This window comes from Sinocyclocheilus rhinocerous, unplaced genomic scaffold, assembly GCF_001515625.1.
Source record: "Sinocyclocheilus rhinocerous isolate Xijiao unplaced genomic scaffold, SAMN03320098_v1.1 scaffold907, whole genome shotgun sequence".
Lineage (NCBI taxonomy): Eukaryota > Metazoa > Chordata > Actinopteri > Cypriniformes > Cyprinidae > Sinocyclocheilus > Sinocyclocheilus rhinocerous.
In genome coordinates, this window is record NW_015662569.1 from 57,727 (window position 1) to 79,863 (window position 22,137).

General features: G+C 37.4%; 3 protein-coding genes across 7 annotated transcripts in view; 2 read left to right on the forward strand and 1 right to left on the reverse strand.

Moving 5' to 3' along the window:
• cul9 (cullin 9) overlaps window positions 1-12,236 on the forward strand; it is a 59,443-nt gene extending 47,207 nt beyond the window's left edge. For 3 of the 5 annotated variants that reach the window (XM_016538120.1, XM_016538121.1, XM_016538122.1), the window contains 11 exons: window positions 1,478-1,850; window positions 3,338-3,478; window positions 3,557-3,721; window positions 8,218-8,381; window positions 8,488-8,581; window positions 9,347-9,421; window positions 9,504-9,614; window positions 9,717-9,834; window positions 10,543-10,676; window positions 10,782-10,873; window positions 10,958-12,236. In XM_016538120.1, the coding sequence (XP_016393606.1) occupies window positions 1,478-1,850; window positions 3,338-3,478; window positions 3,557-3,721; window positions 8,218-8,381; window positions 8,488-8,581; window positions 9,347-9,421; window positions 9,504-9,614; window positions 9,717-9,834; window positions 10,543-10,676; window positions 10,782-10,873; window positions 10,958-11,180 (1,690 nt within the window). In that variant the 3' untranslated portion in view covers window positions 11,181-12,236. Of the gene's footprint in view, window positions 1-1,477; window positions 1,851-3,337; window positions 3,479-3,556; window positions 3,722-4,278; window positions 4,314-8,217; window positions 8,382-8,487; window positions 8,582-9,346; window positions 9,422-9,503; window positions 9,615-9,716; window positions 9,835-10,542; window positions 10,677-10,781; window positions 10,874-10,957 lie in introns of those variants that run through there. The other 2 variants (XM_016538124.1, XM_016538123.1) reach the window with 2 other exon arrangements.
• Window positions 12,237-13,693: 1,457 nt separating this feature from the next.
• On the reverse strand, window positions 13,694-15,628 carry LOC107728065 (tubulin alpha-8 chain-like). The gene is made up of 4 exons (XM_016538126.1): window positions 15,530-15,628; window positions 15,201-15,420; window positions 14,955-15,103; window positions 13,694-14,723 (listed from the first exon to the last, which is right to left on the reverse strand). Exons 1-4 carry the CDS (start codon window positions 15,530-15,532, stop codon window positions 13,746-13,748), a joined length of 1,350 nt encoding a protein of 449 aa, XP_016393612.1. The 5' UTR covers window positions 15,533-15,628; the 3' UTR covers window positions 13,694-13,745.
• Window positions 15,629-17,420: 1,792 nt separating this feature from the next.
• LOC107728064 (uncharacterized) overlaps window positions 17,421-22,137 on the forward strand; it is a 31,741-nt gene continuing 27,024 nt past the window's right edge. Inside the window, exon 1 of the mRNA XM_016538125.1 lies at window positions 17,421-18,246. Coding sequence (XP_016393611.1) covers window positions 17,662-18,246 — 585 coding nt within the window. The 5' untranslated portion in view covers window positions 17,421-17,661. The remainder of the gene's footprint in view (window positions 18,247-22,137) is intronic.

Genomic DNA, 22,137 nt, shown 5'->3' on the forward strand with positions numbered 1-22,137 from the left:
CTTTATGCATTTGCTCACTGTCATATTCATGTCTTTTTCACTGTGTGCTGTATGTAAAATGAGTATTACCTTGGCTTTATTTGAAAAAATAAAAATAAAAAATGATTCCCAATGCACACAAACTTCCCAGAATACTGAGTGCCCTGTTGGTTACAGTGTTTACTTCCTTTTTAATTAGATTTTTATTAAATATTTATTTATTTGTGAAAAATGCTTTGTCTTCTAAAGTATAAGTATGTTTATTTTACACAATTATTTTTAATCCATTTTCAAATGATTTCAAATTTCTTAAATATGAATTATAATAAATAAAATTATATCGGCCATCGGCCACCCTGCTTTCCAAGATATCGGCATCGGCTGTCAAAAAACCCATATCGGTCGACCACTAGTTTAATCCAAGTCTTCTGAAGAGTCACAAACAGATTTAATTTAGTCTTTTATTCACATACATAGTCAAATATGGTCAATTGCTGTTCAAACGTACTTGCTTGACACGCAAAAGCAATCCTCATTGGTTGTTGGTTGTTGGCACACTTAAGCTTCCATTTACCATATTCAATGTGCTATGTTTGTACGTTAATCAATGTTCATATATGAATAAAAGGCTAAATTAAGTCTGTTCAGATATCTTCATTTGTGTTTTGAAGATGAACAAAAGTCTTAATGGTTTGGAACGACGTTAGAGTGAGTAGATGACAGACTGTTTGTTTTCGGGTGAACTACCGCTTAAAAGACTCAGTCTACTGGGAATTTGTTCTTTGTTTTCGTCCACTTTTTAAAAATCTAATACTTATGTTTCTTCAGCACAGAATGTTAGCATAAATATGCTAGATATTTTGAAACAAGGCAACTTATGTTTACCACTTAAAGAAAATAAAGACATTTTCAATTTTGAATCATGTTTGTTGCTCATTTATTCTATGTAAATACAAATAAGTCATTTTATTTTTTAATTATTTTTAGCTATATGATTCCGTATCTTGTCACACTCATACTTCTCTAAAAGAGGTTTTCATCCCTAAATGTATTCAGGATGTGCTGATATCTGATTCAAAGGTGATGATACATTTTTCAAAATGAACAACTTGTATTTTAATCAATGCAGAGAGATACTTGTATTATTACCTTATTTAAAATGGTGCACATCAGAAAGTTCAAATCTATATTTGACCAGAATAAAATCAATAAATGTTGTGGCTTTTATATGGTAATAAATGTTGATGAGCAAGTCCACAGAATTAGAAAACCATTAGAAGATTTTTTTTGTTTATTAAATATTATTTCTTTCAGCTACCAGTGAAGAATTAATACAGTGTAGGATTTAATTTTACCATGTTACCACTGCAAATTTGGAAAAGTCTGCAGATTCTGTCTGAGCCTGCTGTTAAGAATCGAAATGCCCTTCCCTGAAAGTCAGCGATTTCACAATCTACATCCACATAATGACATTCTGTGTGTATATCTCCCTCTGCAGCCTGGGAGGCCTTATAGTTCCCCCTCAGCATCCGGAGGACGGCGTGCTGGAGGCCGTGCTGTTCTCCATGGGTCGCACAATGACTCAAGAGGAGGTCAAGCAGCTGATGCAGCGCACCGTCCAGCAGGTGGCGGGGACCCTGAGCCTGGATCTGGACCGGGCCGAGCACCTGCTCATGCACTGCAAATGGAACGTGGACTTGTTGATCCAGCGGTACACAGACGACCCAGACGCCCTGGTCCTGGCTGCCGGCCTCAAGATCCGCAACCCCCAGCCGGCCCCAGGCCCCGTGGCCCAGTGTCCCGTGTGCCTTTCCCAGTCCAAAGAGAGCGACCCCCCTCCCATGCTCTGCTGCATGCATTACTGCTGCAGGGTGAGTGTAGGGCTAAAACCTTTCAGAGTTTAACACTGTGTTGACGTGTTTCCTATGGAAACTGCACATTTAGGTGGGACTTATTATAGGGCTTGTCTCTTTAAAAAATAAATTGTCTCTTTAAGAACATACTTAAAAAAATAAGTACATAGTAGTTAAAGACACTTAATGTAAAGTGGGTCGGGGGTTTTTTAAAGAAGTAAATGCTTTTATTCAGCAAGGATGCATTAAACTAATCAAATGTGAAAGGAAAGACATTTACATTATACAGATATTTCTGTTTCCAATAAATGCTGTTCTTTTAAACTTTCTATTCATCAAAGAATCATGAAAAAATGTATAACTGTTTCCACAAAAATATTAAGCAGCACAGCTGCTTTCAACATTGATAATAATAAGAAATGTTTATTGTGACACTGAAGATGCTGAAAATGTAGCTTTGGCATCACAGAAATACATTTCATTTTAAAATGTTAAAATAGAAAAGAGTTATTTTAAATTGTAATAATATTACAGTTTTTTTATTTATTTTTGACCAAATAAATGCAGCTTTGGTGAGCATTAGAGACTCAAAAATATAATTTTACAAACCCCAAGCTTTTTACAAAAAGCCAGTGCCTGTAGTTTATGTAAAGTGATGAAGCATGATTTTCTAGATTTAATTCTGTTTAGTGCAAGTATCTTTAGTGGAAGATTTCATGGAAGGGAAAGAATATTTAAATTGTGCTCAAACTTAATTTTGTCCGTTTTTATTATTATTTGTCATTTTATTATATTGATGACCCACAGCTAACAGGCTAAAACCCTGATTTTTTTATAGACTCACAGTTATGAGCTACACGTGTAATATATCTGTGTATTCATGGGCCAGATTTACTAAACAGCATATTAGCATGAGACCACGATCTCATAAATGCTCAGTTGGAAGTGGAAAGTTTTGTGCAGGTGATCTACTGACAATGTGCAAATTAAAGAACACCGACACAGCCGGATCATTTCCATAATTAGCGTAGGGTCGCAAACAAGCAGATAATCATCGTGATAATCATAATAATAATCATGATAATCAGTTGCGAACAAAATATTAACACAAGCATGAAATGGGTTAAGACATGCTTATTTGTGGAGTGCTAAATAATGGCCTTAGTAAATCACTTTGTATGATTCATTTCAATACTCTCCTCCCATAAATTTGGTGTCTGAAAGAGAAACTCCTACAATGCATATGCAGTAAGGTCAGCCTCAGAAATGCCTTTTCATCGCTAATTTTAAAATGCATGTTTTTAGTAAATCCTGACAGTAGTTTTATAACTCAAAAAGAGGATTTATGCTGTCACAAACTATTAGTAACCCCCCCCCATGTATATTGGTCAATGCTCTGATAGCTTAGTTTTAAATCACTTTTGCTAGATGCTAAACATGTACACTATCTGATGTTATGTTAAACTGTGTGCTTGTGTTGACATGCCATTTCTATTTCCCGTTAGTCCTGCTGGCAGGAGTACCTCACTGCTCGTATCGAACAGAATCTGGTGATGAACTGCGACTGTCCGATCACAGACTGTCGGGCTCAGCCCACCTCCAAGTTCTTTCACAACATCCTCACCGATAAGGACACCATTGCCAAAGTATGAGCAGGTCAACACACATACTCAGTGAGTTGAGGGACCAGAGAATGAGTTTGTATCCTGTGCTTTCTCCTGCAGTATGACAGTGCCCTTCTGCGAGGCTTCGTGGAGTGCTGCTCCAACCTGACCTGGTGTACCAACCCTCAGGGCTGCGACCAGGTCCTGTGCAAGGAGAACATCGGTAGCATGGGCACCTGCTCCAAGTGCTGCTGGTCTTCCTGTTTCAGCTGCAACTTCCCAGAGGTAATCTGCCTAATGTGTCATCTTAATACTAAAATCATGATCTGATCTCTAATTATAGCTGATATAGAGAAACCTGTTGAGAATATGTGCGGGTCATATTTCAACTCAAATAAAAACGTTTTGTGTAAAGAATGTAAAAAAAAAAAAAAGCCTATCAATCCTCTACAATGCGAGTAAATCACTCACATATGCGAGTAAATCTTCACTCTGGGCGACTAAATAACGTCAATCGTTAGCTCCTGTCAAAATAACGGAGTTCATTTATTATTCATTATTTAGCTTTTAGGAACAAGCTTAAGATATGCCGGTTTCTCCGGTAGTGGGCGGAGCTAATGCGCAAATGGCAATCTCATTGGCTGGTGCTCATCTAATACCGTCCTTGTTTTGATTTCAGCAAATCAGTTCGAGCAAACACTGACAACGTGATTAATATTCATGAACCCAGCAGCTCATCAATCCTTAGAGCGCTGTATATTGTTATTAGTAGTAGAATTCGTAGTAGTATTATTATCTTATCAGTATTATTGTTCGTTTTTTTCTCCCTTGTTTTTTTACAGAAACACTGAATGACCAACAATATCTTAAGCACCACCACCAGTCCCAAGTTCAGTTAAAATGACAAATATGCATTCATACACGGTTACCAAGTTTTAATTCCAATTACTGAAGTTCTATCATTACATTATGCTTGATTATCATAATATCATATTATAATGCTTGACTGACTGATGTTAAGAGTGTACTTTCAGATATTAAAAAAACTGTGGCATTTTACAAACATTATATATATCTATCAGTCTGGCGAGTAAACTAAAAAATTTACTTCATTCAAATTTACGATTAAATTGCTAAGGTGTCCGTAGAGGGTTGACATCGGAATATGAAGGAGGTTTTATGCATGTTTATGACGACTGTCATTAAATGTCATTCGCTCAGGTATGTAATTTTTAATGCAAAGATGACAACGGTAACATCTCATGCATGCAGCAACTATCTATTGATCTAACAAATTAACAGAGGTGGGTAGAGAAAACAATTCAAGACACACATTGACAGCTTTTCTTCTGTCTGTTCTTAAAAAATGTGTATTGGAAGTAGGGCTGAGCGATGTGGCTATAAAAGTTATTACAGATTTCTTTCATATATCAGATTTCTTTTCACACATTTCTTCAGCATAGTGAAGGCTGCAATATTAATATTATTTAAAAAAATGTGTCTTTCAGAAATGCCGATTTGACTTGAGTTGACAGTAGTAGTAGCTTGAGTTAGGATGCAGATGTAATTTAAATGTAATTATTATCAAAACAATAACATAAAATTATTGTTATTGTAATAAGTATTAAAATTATTGTAATAAGTATTATTGTAATAAGTATTAAAATTAACCATTGGTATTCCATAGTAGCAACTATATGGTGTCTAGGTATCTGCATGAAAAACAGTAGTCTAAATACATTTAGTATAAATGCACAAACGCTATAGCTTAATCAAAAAAAAAAAATACTGTAATTATATTCCATTGTTTTTTTTATACATTTAATAAACATCTACATTAGTAATATTTTAAAATCCAGTACGAAGTCGGCACCGATAGCCTCATGGTTAGTGCATTGACATACAGCGCAACTGCGCTCACAGCTAGAGCCCTGCACGGGCCTCAGATTTAGGCACTGTCCCGATACGCTCAGGCCCCAGCCCAGCCCGTGTCCCACCAATAGAAATCAGTCAGTTTATCAGTTAGGTTCATTGTTGATTCAGTGTTGTCATCATCCAGCTCAGTTCAGTTCTCTTCCAGTAGTGTCTGTGCAGTCAAGTCAACAATGTTGCCAGAAATTGTGTCCCTAACTAAGCAAGCCAAAGGCGACCGTGGCAAGGAACCAAAACTCCATCGATGACAGAAATGGAGAAAAAAAAACTTTGGGAGAAACCAGGTTCTGTTTGGGGGGCCAGTTCTCCTCTGGCCAGACAAACCAGCATGATGTGGTTTAATTCCAGGCTGCAGCACAGGTCAGATTGAGCAGAGGACATGCCTGGTTCTCACAGCGGACATGTAGGACTATAATATGATAAGAGTTCGCTCAAGTACTGAGGTGCTAAACCATTCAGAGCTTTATAATTAGCAAGATTTTAAAATGTGTACAATGGAAGCCAATGCAGTGTTGACAGAACCGGGCTAATATGGTTATACTTCCTGGTTCTAGTAAGAACTCATATGTATGTGTGTATATATATATGTATATGTATATGTGTATATGTATATATATATATGTGTATGTGTATATATGTGTATGTGTATATATATATATATGTGTATATCAGTCTGGCGAGTAAACTAAAAAATTTTATATATATATAATATATGTGTGTGTGTGACCCTGGATAACAACTACCCTGGATAGTCGCTGGGGTATATTTGTAGCAATAGCCAAAAAAACATTGTATGGGTCAAAATTATCGATTTTTCTTTTATGCCAAAAATCATTAGAATATTAAGTAAAGATCATGTTCCTTGAAGATATTTTGTAAATTTCCTACCGTGAATATATCAAAACTTACACTGTTATTTTAAATTGTAATAAAATTTATAATATTACTAATTTTACTGTTGTTGTTTTGTTTTTTATCAAAGAAATGCACCCATGATAATCATATGGGACTTCTTTCAAAAATATTAGAAAATCTTAATTGTTTCCTACTTTGGGCAGAGGTGCCCCCCAAGCGACTGAAAGATTTTACAATAAAAAAATTATAATAATAAAAGTAAATATGCATACAATGTAGTTGTTTTAATACACTTTAAATTGTTATTTTTAAAATAAATTAATAAATTGACAAATCTGCATTTTGGCTGATAATAGCCTATAGTATATACTGCTTGCCAGTTGCATGGCGTGAATGGATATTCAGTGTTTTTTACAACGTACAACAGCTGCAGAGAAATCTGGACCTAACCAAAATAATGTCAGATGCTGACGCCATGCTTGATGCTTGCGGGACGCTCCATTGTAGCAGCTGGGTGTTCCGCCTTTCAGAAGGAGGACTATTTACACCAGATGTTATTCGGTTTACACAAAACAAAACCTAGACATAGATTTTACATTATAAACAATCAGCCATTTTCAGTACGATTTACTAAATACAGTGAAGTGTTTGTGTGTCTGCTGTTGTGTGTTTAACTTGAATCGTGTCCAACTGATATCTGTTTTAAAGCAGTGGGTGAGAAATTCACTCCTTGATTTGTTTAATAAAAGCCTACTTTGACATTCTGTTGACAAACATGTCTATAGTGCATTTTTTTCAGCGTGTTTATTATAGCGCAGCATAAATAGACATAGTGTAAGTAATTTGCAGGCAATGTATCTGGTTGCCTCGACAACCTTACACTCTTGCTGCTGCTGCTCTGTGTAATCACTGTTGGGGAAAGTTACTTTTAAAAGTAATGCATTACAATATTGCGTTACTCCATAAAAAAGTAACTAATTACGTTACTTTTTATGGAAAGTAATGCGTTACGTTACTTTCGCGTTACTTTTAAAATCTGGACAGGGCTTGCTTGTTTGTTTTTAAAATAAAAAAGTTATATTTTTGGCAAATATAAAAGCCTTTTCACACCAAAAGTGAAATGAATAAGCCTCAGGCTGAAGGGAAAGTAAATTTACGTCCGTACAGTAGAATGCAGAAGAAGAAATTTCAACACACTTCAGCAATAAAAAAAAGACACACAAATGTTTGTCTAGAGTAATTTTTGATTATTAGTACGGTTGAACTGGATCATCAAAGGTCAGAAGCAAAGACATTGGTTAATAGAATGGGATTAAATACATAAAGCATATTTGTGTTGTTTAACATTTAATTATTGCAGATTTGCGTCATATTCTGAGTTGCATTATTTTTATTAATTTTGAGCAATACTGAATCTGTTTTTTTTTTGTGAGTGAGATGAATTAATGCATATTCATATTTATTTTAGAACTACAGTAACATCTGATTTCTCTCAGCAATGGGACAGGAGAGCTGTCAATCAATAAAAAAAGTAACTTGCATTACTTATTTGAAAAAGTAACTCAGATATTCTCTTGTAAATTAAAAAGTAATGCGTTACTTTACTAGTTACTTGAAAAAAGTAATCTGATTACGTAAGTTACTTGTAATGCGTTACCCCCAACACTGTGTGTCATCATAGTAAAATCTAAAAAAAAATAATAATAATTTTTACTATAGTTTACTATAGAAAAGCTAAAATGTATTTAAAAGTGTGACTGGCCAAATTGACTGGCTTGGTAATATGTGATCATGTAATCAATAAACAAGTAACTGTAGTCTGATTCTGAGTATTTTAAAATGTAATTGAATCTAATTACAAGTACTTAATTTTTGGAATCTGATTACGTAATCCAGATTACATGTAATCCGTTATTACCCAGCTCTGTTTACGCCTGTGCTGTGCTGCGTAATCTATAGTCATGCCTCCGTAAACTCTCTTGTCCAATCATCAGGCGCACTACCCAGCCAGCTGCAGTCACATGTCTCAGTGGATGGATGATGGAGGCTTTTACGAGGGAATGAGTATGGAAGCACAGAGTAAACATCTGGCCAAACTTATATCCAAACGATGTCCCAGCTGCCAGGCCCAGATTGAGAAAAACGAGGGTTGCTTGCAGTGAGTGTACATGCACAAATGCCTCACATTTATTATTCAATTGAAGAACTATGTAACCGTTAACTTTAATACTAAATGCATGCCTTATGTCTTTTTCTCTGTGTAGTATGACGTGTGCCAAATGTAATCACGGATTTTGCTGGAGATGCCTGAAGCCGTGGAAGCCAACACATAAAGATTATTACAACTGCTCAGCCATGGTAAGTGTCTTAAGAAGATGCGGTGGCTTCTGTGAGAAATCACCCTCGGAGTCTTGAGGTTTTGATGCAAGAAGATAGACTTTATTATCAGAGATAATGAAGCCGAGAGAATCTGTAGAGTCTGTGTCTGCACACTCTTTCATACAGTTTTCCATATACTCTATTCCAGTGCATGTTCAATACATGTGGTTATTGTTATCTTTTTTGGCTGTGACTCCAGTCTGTTTTCAGGAAGTAGACAGGAGGCCTAAATTTATATTAAGTGGAAAAGGGGGCCTCATATATTTTGTCTAATGTCAAAATACGATATACCATATACTTTTATAATGGCAGCACATTTCGTTCTCTATACACACAAGCAAATACATGGTTATAATAGTAGAATAATGTGATAAATGAATGGCTACATTCACATTGATAGTACTTGATTAATTCATATTTTGATTAATACAAATCTTCCACGAAGACCGTTTGCAATATGATCCTATTTCCAACACTTTCATTGACTGAACACAAGGATGAATGATTTTCATTTTATATGCACTAACACAAATGCAATAAACGGCAATATTTGCCTGCCTATTTTAATTGAAATGTAATACACAAAAAGGGACACACAAGACTTTCATAAACATGCAGATTTCCCGAAAGACCGTTTTATGCCAATTTTACACAGATTTTAAATAATTGAGTATTGTGATTTGTAAATATTCAAACTTTTTTTGCCCAGCGCTAAAAGTCCTGTAAATTAATATGCAATCGCAGGTCAGCAAAGCTGCAAGGCAAGAGAAGAAGTTCCAAGACTACAATGAGAGATGCACATTTCATAACCAAGCCAAGGTTTGTTGGAGCCATTAATCACATTCATTTCAAACCTTTTAGTGTGTTTTGTTTTTTAGTGTCTGACTATTGCTTTCCATAGGACTTTGCAATCAATCTGGAGAACAAGGTGTTTTCTATAAACGAAGCTTTACAGATGAAGTCTTTGACGTTTGTGATCGACGCTTGCAAGATTCTTGCCCAAGCTCGAAAGGTGGGAATCTTAAATGGCTTTAATATTAGTTTTTTGTTTTTTTCAATGTTTCCAGTTGTTTTCTTTATTCTTATCGCTGTATTTGTGTCATTTGTCATGTAGGTGCTGGCGTACTCGTGTGTTTACAGCTATTACAACCAGGACACTGAGAAGATGGATGTGATGGAGCAACAGACAGAAGCTCTGGACCTTCATACTAACGCTCTGCAGATCCTGCTTGGTTGGTGATAGGGAAAACTCACTCTGCACTCTGCCAATCAGACACTCTGCATTGCTTACATTTGCCAATAGACTGCAACAGTAGCCACAAACTTTTTGGAAGTATTTTTCCCATTCACATTCTCTATAGGGATTTCTAAACATTTCGGAGTGAATAGTTGTAGACTTTAAGCCAAGCCAAACCAAAAAGCTCTGATAAGAAACTATTAACAAATTATCCATGTATGTATGTTTTAGTTTTTTTTCCCTGCAGAAGCACATATCGTCTGAGCTCATGGTCTTAAAAGGTTTATACAGTGGTGTGAAAAAGTGTTGGCCCCCTTCCTGATTTCTTATTTTTTTGCATGTTTGTCACACTTTAATGTTTCAGATCATCAAACAAATTTAAATATTAGTCAAAGATAACACAAGTGAACACAACATGCAGTTTTTAAATGAAGGTTTTAAAAACTGCATGTTGTGTTCACTTGTGTTATCTTTTTACAAATTTTTTACTAATATTTAAATTTGTTTGATGATCTGAAACATTAAAGTGTGACAAACATGCAAAAAAATAAGAAATCAGCCCCTGTATTTTTTCACACCACTGTATATCGAATAGGATTTTTACTTCCAAAACCTGTTGTGACTGTTGTGCTCCAATTCAGTCATGTTTAGTTCTGATGCATTGGTTACATGATGATAAAATTAGTTGTGATTTTGGTTTCAGAGGAGACGCTGCTGCAGTGCACTGATCTTGCATCCTGTGTCCGACTCCTAAAACCCGAACACCTAAACACTGGCCTGGAGCTCATTCGCCGAATTCAGGAGCGTCTTGTGGCCATCCTCCAGCACTCCACTCAGGTAAATCTACTCCTGTATTATCACTCATGGACTTTCTGAGGTTGTTCATTAATAGCCTTCAAAGCACACATTTGACCATCTGCGACAAATGGTCTTTTTTGGCAGGACTTCCGTGTAGGATATCAGTCCAAGACTGGGCCAGACCAGGAGACAGCACAGGCTTCTAATCTGGCTAACCACGCAGACGCCAACAAAGAGTTGAGCCGCCACACGTTTACAGAGAAGCATGACTGACTTCTGACGATTCTTGAAATGTACAAGTTTTCCTTTTTTTGTTTCAGGTCCAAATCTGATGGAGGCTCTGAGTCTGGAGACTCCGACAACAACAACAACTACGCCGGCGAGGACCCTGGCGATGAAGCAGAGGAGGATGACGAGTATGACGATGAATACGTTCCAGAATGGCACGAGGATTACGATGAGGAAGACATAGATGACGATGACTTTTTTTCTGATGATGATGAATCTGAAAACTTGGAGAGGGACTTCAGCCCTTTTGACTAAATGACCCTGAGACTGATGCTTACACGATGTCTACCAATGTAAAAGTAGACACTACAAATTCCACACCCATACAAGAAAGAAAAAAGTGACACAAATTTCTTGTGGGAATCCAGAGTTTGGAGTAAGTTTCTTTGTAACATGGTCTTTTTGCTTCGCACTTAGCACCTACTTTGAGCCCTAGCGTAAATTAGTTGTTACACCAAAAGTGGAATTTCACGTTTATTTAGTTTTATGCTACAGTTTCTTTAACTTACGAAATTGTAACTTCGTCCTTGGCTGATGAGGGTACTTTAAGTTCAATGAAGGATCTTAATTGTGACATTGTAGAGGTATTATCTTTTTGAACCTGTTCATAGTTTTGTTATTAACAACTTACATTTTTGGTCAAAAATTGAAGGAGGAGGGTTGTGTAAACATTAAGAAAGCGGTTTTTTTTTTTATCTGGTCATAGGTGTCGGCATTGTGTATTTAGTTTGAATACCAAAAGTACTTGCCTTTATTCCATTTTAAATTCCTTTAAATGCATTCATATATGACGTTAAGTTGGTTGATCGCCATTTGAATGATTGTAAGCATTTGGAAATATTTGCAAAGATTTTGAAAAGAAAAAACATTGAAACATTTGCATCCGTGTTTAAGGGCTGCATGAAAAATGACCAGTCTGTCAGACAACAGTCCATGACGAGGATGGTGCTTCAGTGACCTGCTGGTTGTGTCAGGCACCAGAAACCTACAAACTTAAACCTTTTACTTTGTCCTGTCTCATTAAGATGTAATGGCAATAAATATTTAAAAGTATTGTAGCTCGTCGCATTAAGCAACACATACCTTCATCGCTTAGTTCAGTTTCTTCCTCAAAAAAAAAAAAAGTTAAATTTTTTTGGACATGTTTGTTCACTTGTATAGAGATGGGGATATAAAATATCTTCAAAAGTCCAGTTTTGAATTGAGATACCTATATATTCATATACTGTCCATCTCCTGAAATGTTTTCTCTGTTCAACTTTTAAAAAAGTTGCTCAACTTCAGCTCACAAAATAAATGCTTTTCTTCCAATTGTTTTTTTTTTTTTTGGTCTTGTTTGCATCCGTGTGGAACATTAGCCAAAGAAAAGCTCCCTAGTCTTTTTTGCACATTTATTTTCATGTTAGGAAGCATGCTTTGTGAATGTCCCTTTAGTAGTTCAACGTTCAAAACCTGTTCATTTTATACTTTTCATTAGCGTTTCCATTCTTCTCAATGCCAGTTGCGCTGTTGCCACAGGACCCCCAGAAGTATGAGATTTGGAGTCTGCCATCATTGCCATAGGCACATAAGTTCTGCTACAAAGTTGTTTTTTTGTGTCAATTACCCAAGCTGTAAATGTCACCAATCACTGTGGAGCTGCATCCCAATCCACATACTTGCACTATTTTATGCAATTTTTTAGTATAAATTGTAAAAAAAAAAAAAGTCAATTGTTAATTTTTTAAATCAGTAATTTAAAAATTTTTAAATGGACAAATTAATACAACCTCTAAATGTAAATATTTGTGTTTTGAAGTTTGTGAAGAGTGAATGGGTGCGTTTCTGGTGATTTTCTCAAGGAAGCCTCTTCATATCTATATTAATTAACAGCTGAATAATATTATACAGAGACTCTACAAAGAGATATATTTGTGAGGATTTTGTAAACCGTGAGTGGTCATGTGAAAGTCCAAGCACTGGTCAGATGCAGGAGTCAAAGATTATTTTAAATAAAAAAAAAATTAGTTTAATTGCACTCACGTGACAAAACCGAAAAGACGACAAAATACAGATGCAAGATTACTGCAACTGATATACTCTGGAACACCTGAACAAAAAAAAATAAAAAAATCCATCCAATGTCAATTGCTTGCTTATCAAATACGGATCTGAATTATTTAAATCCACCCAAGTTACAATGAGGCATCATTTTAATCTGGTCTAGATTGGTTTACATCTGTTAAAAAAAAATAAAAAAATAAAAAATAATAATAATAATAATAATAATAAATACACACACACCGTAGTCCTGGATCTTCTAGGAGCTTAATTAACCTAGATTTTTTCACTAATTTCAGGACAAGTAACATTTTCCTTGCAAGGGATCCACACTATCAGTATTAAGTCAGCATACCGTGGCAATGAGAATCTGAAGAAAATGTACATTTCTAGCAAAGGGGGGAATTCTAGCAAAGAACATGCTGCAATATCCAAATTCTTATTACGCAGCATTTACGGTGGCAGATCCACATGCTTCGCATGAGTTGAACCAGAGACTGAAACTTGGTTGCTTTGTTCAGCTGCTTTTGCGATCCATCTGTGGAATTATGACCGAGTGTTTCAGGATGCACTCTAAAACTGTAGCGTTTCAACAGAACTGTATTTTTTCTGTGGCTCAATCAAGCTCCCCAAACACCAAAGGACACAAATGATACCCAAACCCCAACTAATCCACAGCCGCTCAAGGTAATGAAGGCAAAACTAGTCAAAGAACCAAACTAAAAGGGTTCAGATGCTTTTAAGTTTATTTACTCAATATACACACGCAATTTCACATACTTAATACTCCTCTTCATCCTCCCCACAGTCCTCAGTGGAATCAGCACCAACCTCCTCGTAGTCTTTCTCCAGAGCAGCCATGTCCTCTCGCGCCTCCGAGAACTCTCCTTCCTCCATCCCTTCACCCACGTACCAGTGCACAAAAGCCCTCTTTGCATACATCAGGTCAAACTTGTGGTCCAGGCGGCCCCACGCCTCTGCAATGGCAGTGGTGTTACTCAGCATGCAGACGGCCCTCTGCACCTTGGCCAGATCCCCTCCTGGGACAACAGTGGGCGGCTGGTAGTTGATGCCAACCTTAAACCCCGTGGGACACCAGTCTACGAACTGTATGGAGCGGCGCGTCTTGATGTTGGCTATGGCGGCGTTCACGTCTTTCGGAACCACGTCACCACGGTACAGCAAACAGCAGGCCATGTACTTTCCACGGCGAGGGTCACATTTCACCATCTGGTTTGCTGGCTCAAAACAGGCATTGGTGATTTCTGGTACGGAGAGCTGCTCGTGGTAGGCCTTCTCGGCTGAAATGATGGGAGAGTAGGTGACCAGTGGGAAGTGGATGCGTGGGTACGGGACCAGGTTGGTCTGGAACTCTGTAAGGTCCACATTTAGGGCTCCATCGAAGCGCAGTGACGCCGTAATGGAGGACACGATCTGGGCGATGAGCCGGTTTAGGTTGGTGTAGGAGGGGCGTTCAATATCGAGGTTTCGCTTACAGATGTCAAAGATGGCTTCGTTATCCACCATGAAGGAGCAGTCGGAGTGCTCCAGAGTAGTGTGGGTTGTAAGGATCGAGTTGTAGGGCTCCACCACAGCAGTGCTGACTTGCGGGGCCGGATATACAGAGAACTCCAACTTTGACTTTTTACCGTAGTCGACGGACAGTCGCTCCATCAGTAGAGATGTGAAACCGGAGCCTGTTCCGCCACCAAAACTGTGAAAGATCAGGAACCCCTGCAGACCAGTGCACTGGTCCGCCTAGATAGAAATCAGAGGGAAAAGAGAGAGAATTCAGATCCAGCCAGGAATTCTTCATCTAAAGTTCCACATTTTCAGTTCCCCAATGAACTCCGTGAACAGTTCTTAAGAAAAAATAAATAAACACTTCTTAATGAAGAACATTAGGGCACCTTCCATGGATGTTAAAGATTCTTCAGTGAGCTGTAGATGTTAATAAAATAACCTTTTTTTGTGCAAGTGTAAACTCACCATTTTGCGCATCCGGTCAAGCACAGAGTCCACAATCTCTTTGCCGATGGTATAGTGACCTCGAGCATAATTATTGGCGGCGTCCTCCTTGCCACTGATGAGCTGCTCGGGATGGTACAGCTGTCGATAGTGTCCAGAACGGATCTCGTCTGCAGGTCAAACAAAAGGAATAAGAACATACAGCTTCACCGGAAATACAGGAACAACATTAACTTAATAGAAAGCCTAAACGGTGTTCAGTCTTACCAACAACGGTCGGCTCTAGATCAATGAAAACTGCACGAGGAACGTACTTCCCAGCACCAGTTTCACTGAAGAACGTGCCAAAAGAGGAGTCAGTCACAGAGCTGCCATCAGCAACAATAGTTCCATCTGGCTGGAAGCGGTGCTCCAAACAATAAAGCTCCCAGCAGGAGTTACCCATCTGGATGCCTGCTTGACCAATATGTATGGAAATACACTCCCTCTGGTTTGCCCAAGACAAGACACAAGCACACACCAAAGGTCAAAACGGCAGTGAAGTGCTAAAATAATAACACCAAAAATCCAGTGAAAATGACCATCAGTAACCTCACCATTTTACTCAAGTACCACAGCAAGCAGGAATTAATGCAAAGCCTTTAAACCCTAGAAAAATAAAAGACACGTGTTCAAGCCCACCTTATCACCTAAAGTTCGTAAACTTTCTGAAACAACTAGCTCACCTCCACAGCAACACCAAGCCACTCACCTGATCTTGATTTATACTGGCCTCAAATTAGAAGGGTGTGGCTCTTAATGAACTCTACCTGAGAAAACGAGTAGCCCTGCGGATTCAAAACAGAACATGCTTTATTGCACTAGACAAGTCTTTATTCCTGTTAATAACAAAGTTGGTAGTACAAGCAGATCCTAAAAAGGGCTTGCTTAATTTAATATTTAGGCTACTATATATATAGAGAGAGAGAGAGAGAGTTGTATGATATGTTAATTATAAAGCGCTAATATAAGTAATAAATAAGGTAATATTATTCTAATATGGTTATTATATTTATTTTATTGGCATATATAACAGTTATCTGTATAAATTATAAAATACTATTATGACAAGGTAATGTTTAATTTATTATATTATATGAAGAGTTTATTTGCAAAAACAGATAACTCTGGTGAAATGGTCAAAAATCATGTTTTTTATTATGTTCTCATGTTTTTATTGTGTTAGTTAGCGGGGGGGTTTTTTTTAGTTATTTTTTAACCTAGTCAAAATAACCCAACTGCAGTTTGATTGAGATTAACTGGAACGCGCAATGAAAAAACATGATTTCTGAGAATTGTTAAAAACGAAGTTATCTGTTTTTGCAAATGAACTCTTCATATATATTTATTACATTTTATATTATCATCTCACACATGGATCGGCATTTTCTATAATGTATTTCTATAATAAAAAATACATATCTGATATGACTTAATATATAATTTTCATGAAACAAACAATATAATTCATATTCTCAAGGATTAAAGATTAAACGGAAAAAAAAGAAAAATGATTGCACAACCATCAATTAGTTGGCGATATGCAGTAAGCATGTAAACGACCATTGAAAAAAAAAAGAGAAAGAAACAGCATGGCACGCTTTTTCTTTGCGTCCGTTTCCATAGTGACTCGTCGATTCGTCGCTCTGTTGAGAATGTCTCGAGTCTTAACCAGGAACATACTCGGAGTTGAATGAACTTACTCCCGGACGCGTTTTTTGAACCCACATACCTCGAGTAGCCTAAGCAAGGTTTGGGGTTAATCAACCGAAAGGTCAGGGTTTAGCTGACGGTAAGTTAACCGTGCTTTCTGGAATACACCCCAGGTTAACGTGGGTGAGTCTGAAATGACATGAATGAATCCAAGACCACCAATCATTAAAGCTTCCGATTATCCCAGCAAGGGTCACTGACTGTAGTAATAACGTGTGTGTGTGTGTGCCTACTTAACCGTATTCTAGGGACAAATTTGTACCCAAAAGTGAGCAAAACCTGGCAAATCGCCAAAAACCTCCATTTGGGGACGTCCTCGTTTGTAAAAGTGGTATAAAAATAAAGTACACAAAGTTTTTTTTTTGAAATTGTAAAAATGCAGAAAGTTTTCTGTGAGAGGTAGGGTTAGGGGTAGGGATGGGTTTAGGTTTAAAAGTGTATACATATCTGTATGTAAAAACAATAGTAGTCTATGTAATGTCCCCATTTAGACGCACAACTTTATTGTCATGTCACTGAATGATCTATTATGAAATATCTATTAGTGAATTATCTACATTTTTACTTTAGAGACTGCTTTATATTTTATGCTACATTCTTCTATATTTATCTATGAATGAATGAATGAATGAACATAGCAGACACCAGACAACATTACATAAAAAACAGGCACCGTGCTACTTTTTGTGCACTCTTATTTTGAACCTATTGCGTCATTTCCGCTGGCCATTTGGCTCTCTTCGATGCTAGTGTTGTTGCTGAATTAAGTTCGTGCGGTGGACCTTCGCGTTAAGCGTTAGTTTGCGTCAATTGAGTCTGTCACAGCTCAAATCAAATGTATTCTAACAGTTTTATTATTATTTTATTGTTTGCGTTGGTGTGACGTAAACGGTTCTATATCTGCATGGTTGCACGCGCAGTGAAATCGCCGTTCACTGCTGTACGTTACTGACCAGTAGCCGCAAACTTTTGGGAGATGGGGAAAAACCGCAAGCGTTTGAAAGGAAAGGGAGCAGCTCAAGCTCCAGGACCTGGACCACAACATGGCATGCGGCCCACAGCGCCTCCTCAACCCAGACCTCCTCCCCCTCACGGCGGGCTTCGCGGTCCTGCTCCCGTCCGCCCGATGGGCCCACCTGGACAGAGGTTTCCTGCGCCCCATCGCGACTTCGGACCCCAACCCCCCAGAATGATGATGATGGACAACATGGAAGAGGACAGAGGGTTTATGCGTGAGCCGCAGGGATTGATGATGGACGATGAGCCTTATCACCACCCGCTGGATTTTCCCGACAGACATGAGTTTCCCCCGCGTTTTGATGGACCTGATCCACATTTCCATCATCATTCAGAGTTTGGGAACAGACCACCAGCACCGCGCTTTTACCGTCCAGAGCTTGAATATGCTTTCCATTCTCCGGAGTTTGATGACAGACCTCCCGACTTCTGCCCGCCCGAGTTTGAAGGAGGGCCAGGTTTCCACAGGATGGACCCTGGATTCGACCAAGTGGAGCAGTATGGTCCAGCAGACCCGCATCACACGCCACAAATGGATGTACATGTAAGTACATGTTTGAAACCTCATAGAATTGTGGTGGTTTGCAGTCTAGTGAGCCGTTTGGTCAATTACTTCCAAATAATCAAAGCCAAGTGTTTGGATCACGATTAGGTTAACGATTCCAGTTCTATAACGATTCGTTTTGTGAAATCAATAATTATTGTTGACTCAACCGTTACTGAATGCTGATCATCTCAAATGTCAACATAACACGTAAATCCTAGATAATTAAAATTATTTGCAAAAGTAGCCTATTTAACGGAGCACCTAATGCAGAGGCATAATGCGATTAATAATAGTTATTAAAACACCATAACTGTATATTAAATAAAATACCAAGCAAACAAAATATGTAATTAATTAATTAGTTTAAAATACAACAGCATTCGTAGTGAATCGACAATGAGAGATTCATAAGTATTTTTGATTCGCTAAAAAGAACGCATTCATACGAGTCGTTTGTTCACGAATCCTTTTGATTCATTTAAAAAGAACCAGATCACATACACATCATTAGTTTGGAAATTGCACTGCACCACTCTGTATAAATTATACATCAGTGTCCTACACTGTTATATGTCTTTGATTCACTTCAAACCTGCCCCCACTAAAAATAAAATAGGATAAAAAAGTATTAAAAATACTTTTAATGAATCGACCAAAAACCAGGAGTTTGCCGATTGAATCTGTCTGATTACAAAATAAATACAGATATTAAAACCATTGATTTGATTTCTTTCCACAAAGCTATTGAATAACTTAAAAAAGAATAGCCTATTACAAAATAGTCACTATTGGTGAAGGAGAAAAATATAATCAAGCTGCAGCAGTGAGTGTAGAAGTATGAATAAAATAGCTTTTTTTATTATAGAAGTTGTTTTTATATATAAAATTAGTCTACTGTGTGATATTTATCTGAAGAGTGCTTTGAAGGATCAGAGTTTATACTGGAAGACTGCAAATCATGCTAGCTTATGATTTTGTATGTACATGATAAACTTTGTGTGACATTTGAAACCATATTTATCACAAGATTTCTCTTTTGACCTTTTGATCTTGGTGTGCAAGCCAGTGTTTAGCATATAAAATACTGATTTCTGCTCTGCCCTAAACAATGACACATTCAAGACAAAACTTTGATATAGGGCTGCACGATTAATCGAATGCGATTGTCATACGCATTTTGTTAGTAAAGCCGGTTCTGTAATCAGCAGGAAATCATCATCACGTGCTTTCAGATGGAGCAGCATTTACTACACAGAGCCGTAGTTCACTGACAAGCTACGCAAAAAAATCGCAGACGATTTTATTGCGCGATTCTGAAATCGAAGAAATCGTTCGCGATAATGACAGCTGTTTGCATAGCTTCTCAGTGAACTACGGCTCTGTGAAGTAAATGCTGCTCCATCTGAAAGCATGTGAAAATACCACATTTAATAACATATTTTTACTCCAAACTCACTTCATAACGTCAGTTGAGTGTTTGAAATAAATCCTTCTGTGAGATGATGTGGCTTCTTACACAGAATAAGGCACGCAATATATTTCATAGTATTTAAGCAGTGATAAAGGCATTGTATTATAAATATACTTTATTTTAATGAAAATTATAATAATAAGAACTCAGATAAACCGTATATTGCCGTAGTCGTGTGTTTATTAGTCACGTTGAATCAATGAAAGCAGTTGAATCTTCTGTTTATTCAGCTGCAGCGATAGGCATTTTCTGGGTTTCTTCTGCGAGGCGTATTTGGAGTTTCAGCGCGAGAGCGCCCTCTGGCGTTTGGATGGAGATTTACTGCTGATCACAGAACCGTGCTTCACTGAAAGATACGCATGACAATCGCAGCTTCTGTCGAATCGCGATCTCGATTCCATTTCGATTTATCGTGCAGCCCTACTTTGATACTTTAATTGCTTCAGAATAGAGATGCACGATTGCAATTTTTTTGTAAGTGTGACCTGCCGCTACCAATTGTTGCCGATTACGACAACATTTTACACCTATTACGGCGATTTTTTTTCTAAGAACTATAATTGACAGCGTATATAAACAAAAATCTAAATGTATGGGAAACACTGATCTAAATATAAAAAATTAAAATGAAACTTACAACCCTCTACATTGCGAGTAAATCTCTTTCATATGCGACTAAATCTTACTCTGGGCGACTAAATAATGTCTAACATTAGCCATTGGCTAATACGTGTGTGTGTGTGTGTAAAATAGTATATCAGTCTGGCGAGTAAACAAAAAAACTAGCCAATGGCGATTATATTGCCAAGGTGTGCGTAGAGGGTTGACTTACCTGCTTGAACTCTTTCATTTGATCTGGGTGTCTTTAAAGTGTTTTGTTAGTTTGGTGTGTTTCCTCGTTTTGATGTCGCAATGTCTCAGTGCTTTTATGAAGAGTACCTTTCGGATAGCGCATCAAGAACCGGGTTTACCGGGTACTCGGTACCACCGGTACTTAAAAAAACCTGGTACCGTAACGTTTTCATTTTTTTAGTACCGACTTGGTACCGAAGTACCGGGTCTTTTGACAACACTACTATATACCATTGCTTCCAGCTAAAATATGAGTCCTCTATAATATACTAATAATAATAAATAAATAAATCAACAAACAAATAAATGAGTTTGTTAATCTCTCAGTCAGCTGGTTTTTGTTTGTTTAGTTGGTCAACTAGCTGAAAATCCCTCTAAAACATGCGATACACCCCATCTTAACCAGCTTAGTCATTTCATGAAACCAGCTAACCAACTTTTTTTTTTAGAAGGGTAAACATATTGTATGCAATATCCATATAACTACAGTAGATAGTCCTTCCTTTTTTTTTTCTTTAATCTTTTTGTCCTAGAATATAATAAAAATTTCTTCAATTTCATAATCGCGCGATTAAATCGTCTGTGTAGTAAACGCTGCTCCATCTGAAAGAACGTGCTGGAGATTTACTACTAATCACAGAACCGGCTTTACTGACAAGATGCGCGTGACAATCGCATTCGATTAATCGTGCAGCCCTACATCAATGTGAACAAACAAACAAAAAAATTAATGCCACTTATATTATATCAATGTAACTTTGCTTTCTGTTTATTACTTAAAGTAGCCTACACTTTAATACTTTTTCAATACCACAGTAGGCAGGTGAACAGTCAGTAAAAAAAAAAGAAAAAGAACAAATACACAAATTTATACAAAACAAATACACAAAGTGCGGGAAAGAGAGATCCGATCGGTTATCCATATAGAGAAGTCACTTGATGTTGCCAAGTGTAAATGTGCCGTGTCCTGATTGACTGATGATCCGATCTGCTTGATCAGATCACGGTGATCGCATGTTAATTAGGGGTGTGCACAAATAGTCGAATATTCGCTCTGTAATTATTATTCGAAAAATAAAAACACTATTCGAATTTTACTGCATGATGCTTTTCTGGCCGTAAATACAGGGAATCCATGATAAATTCTCCGCAGTGATAACTAAATGCACTGGCTGGCGCTGTGTGGCGTGTTAATGAGTTGATTGCATTTGATCACAGAATGTTGTCGTCTGCCTCGCAAAGTTTGGAATTTGGTTTAAGAATTACTTTGATAAAAATTATCTTCTTACTAAATGATCTTACAAAATGGAAATACTTTTGATCAAATGAATCAGTGAAACTGAGTTATCATAATATCACCATCACAATGAGAAATCCCATAAAAACCAAAACAGCAGTCGACTGAGGAAAGACAGCTGTCCATCACTGCATTCACGACTGCAGGTAAGCGCAGCTGTACCCGAGTGAGCCGAGAAGAGAGCTTATCTGATAGTGAAATGATCGTGAGACACATGCTTCCTTTAAGTTTCCTCGAGGGAGAGTGGTTTAAAAACAGAAAACACACA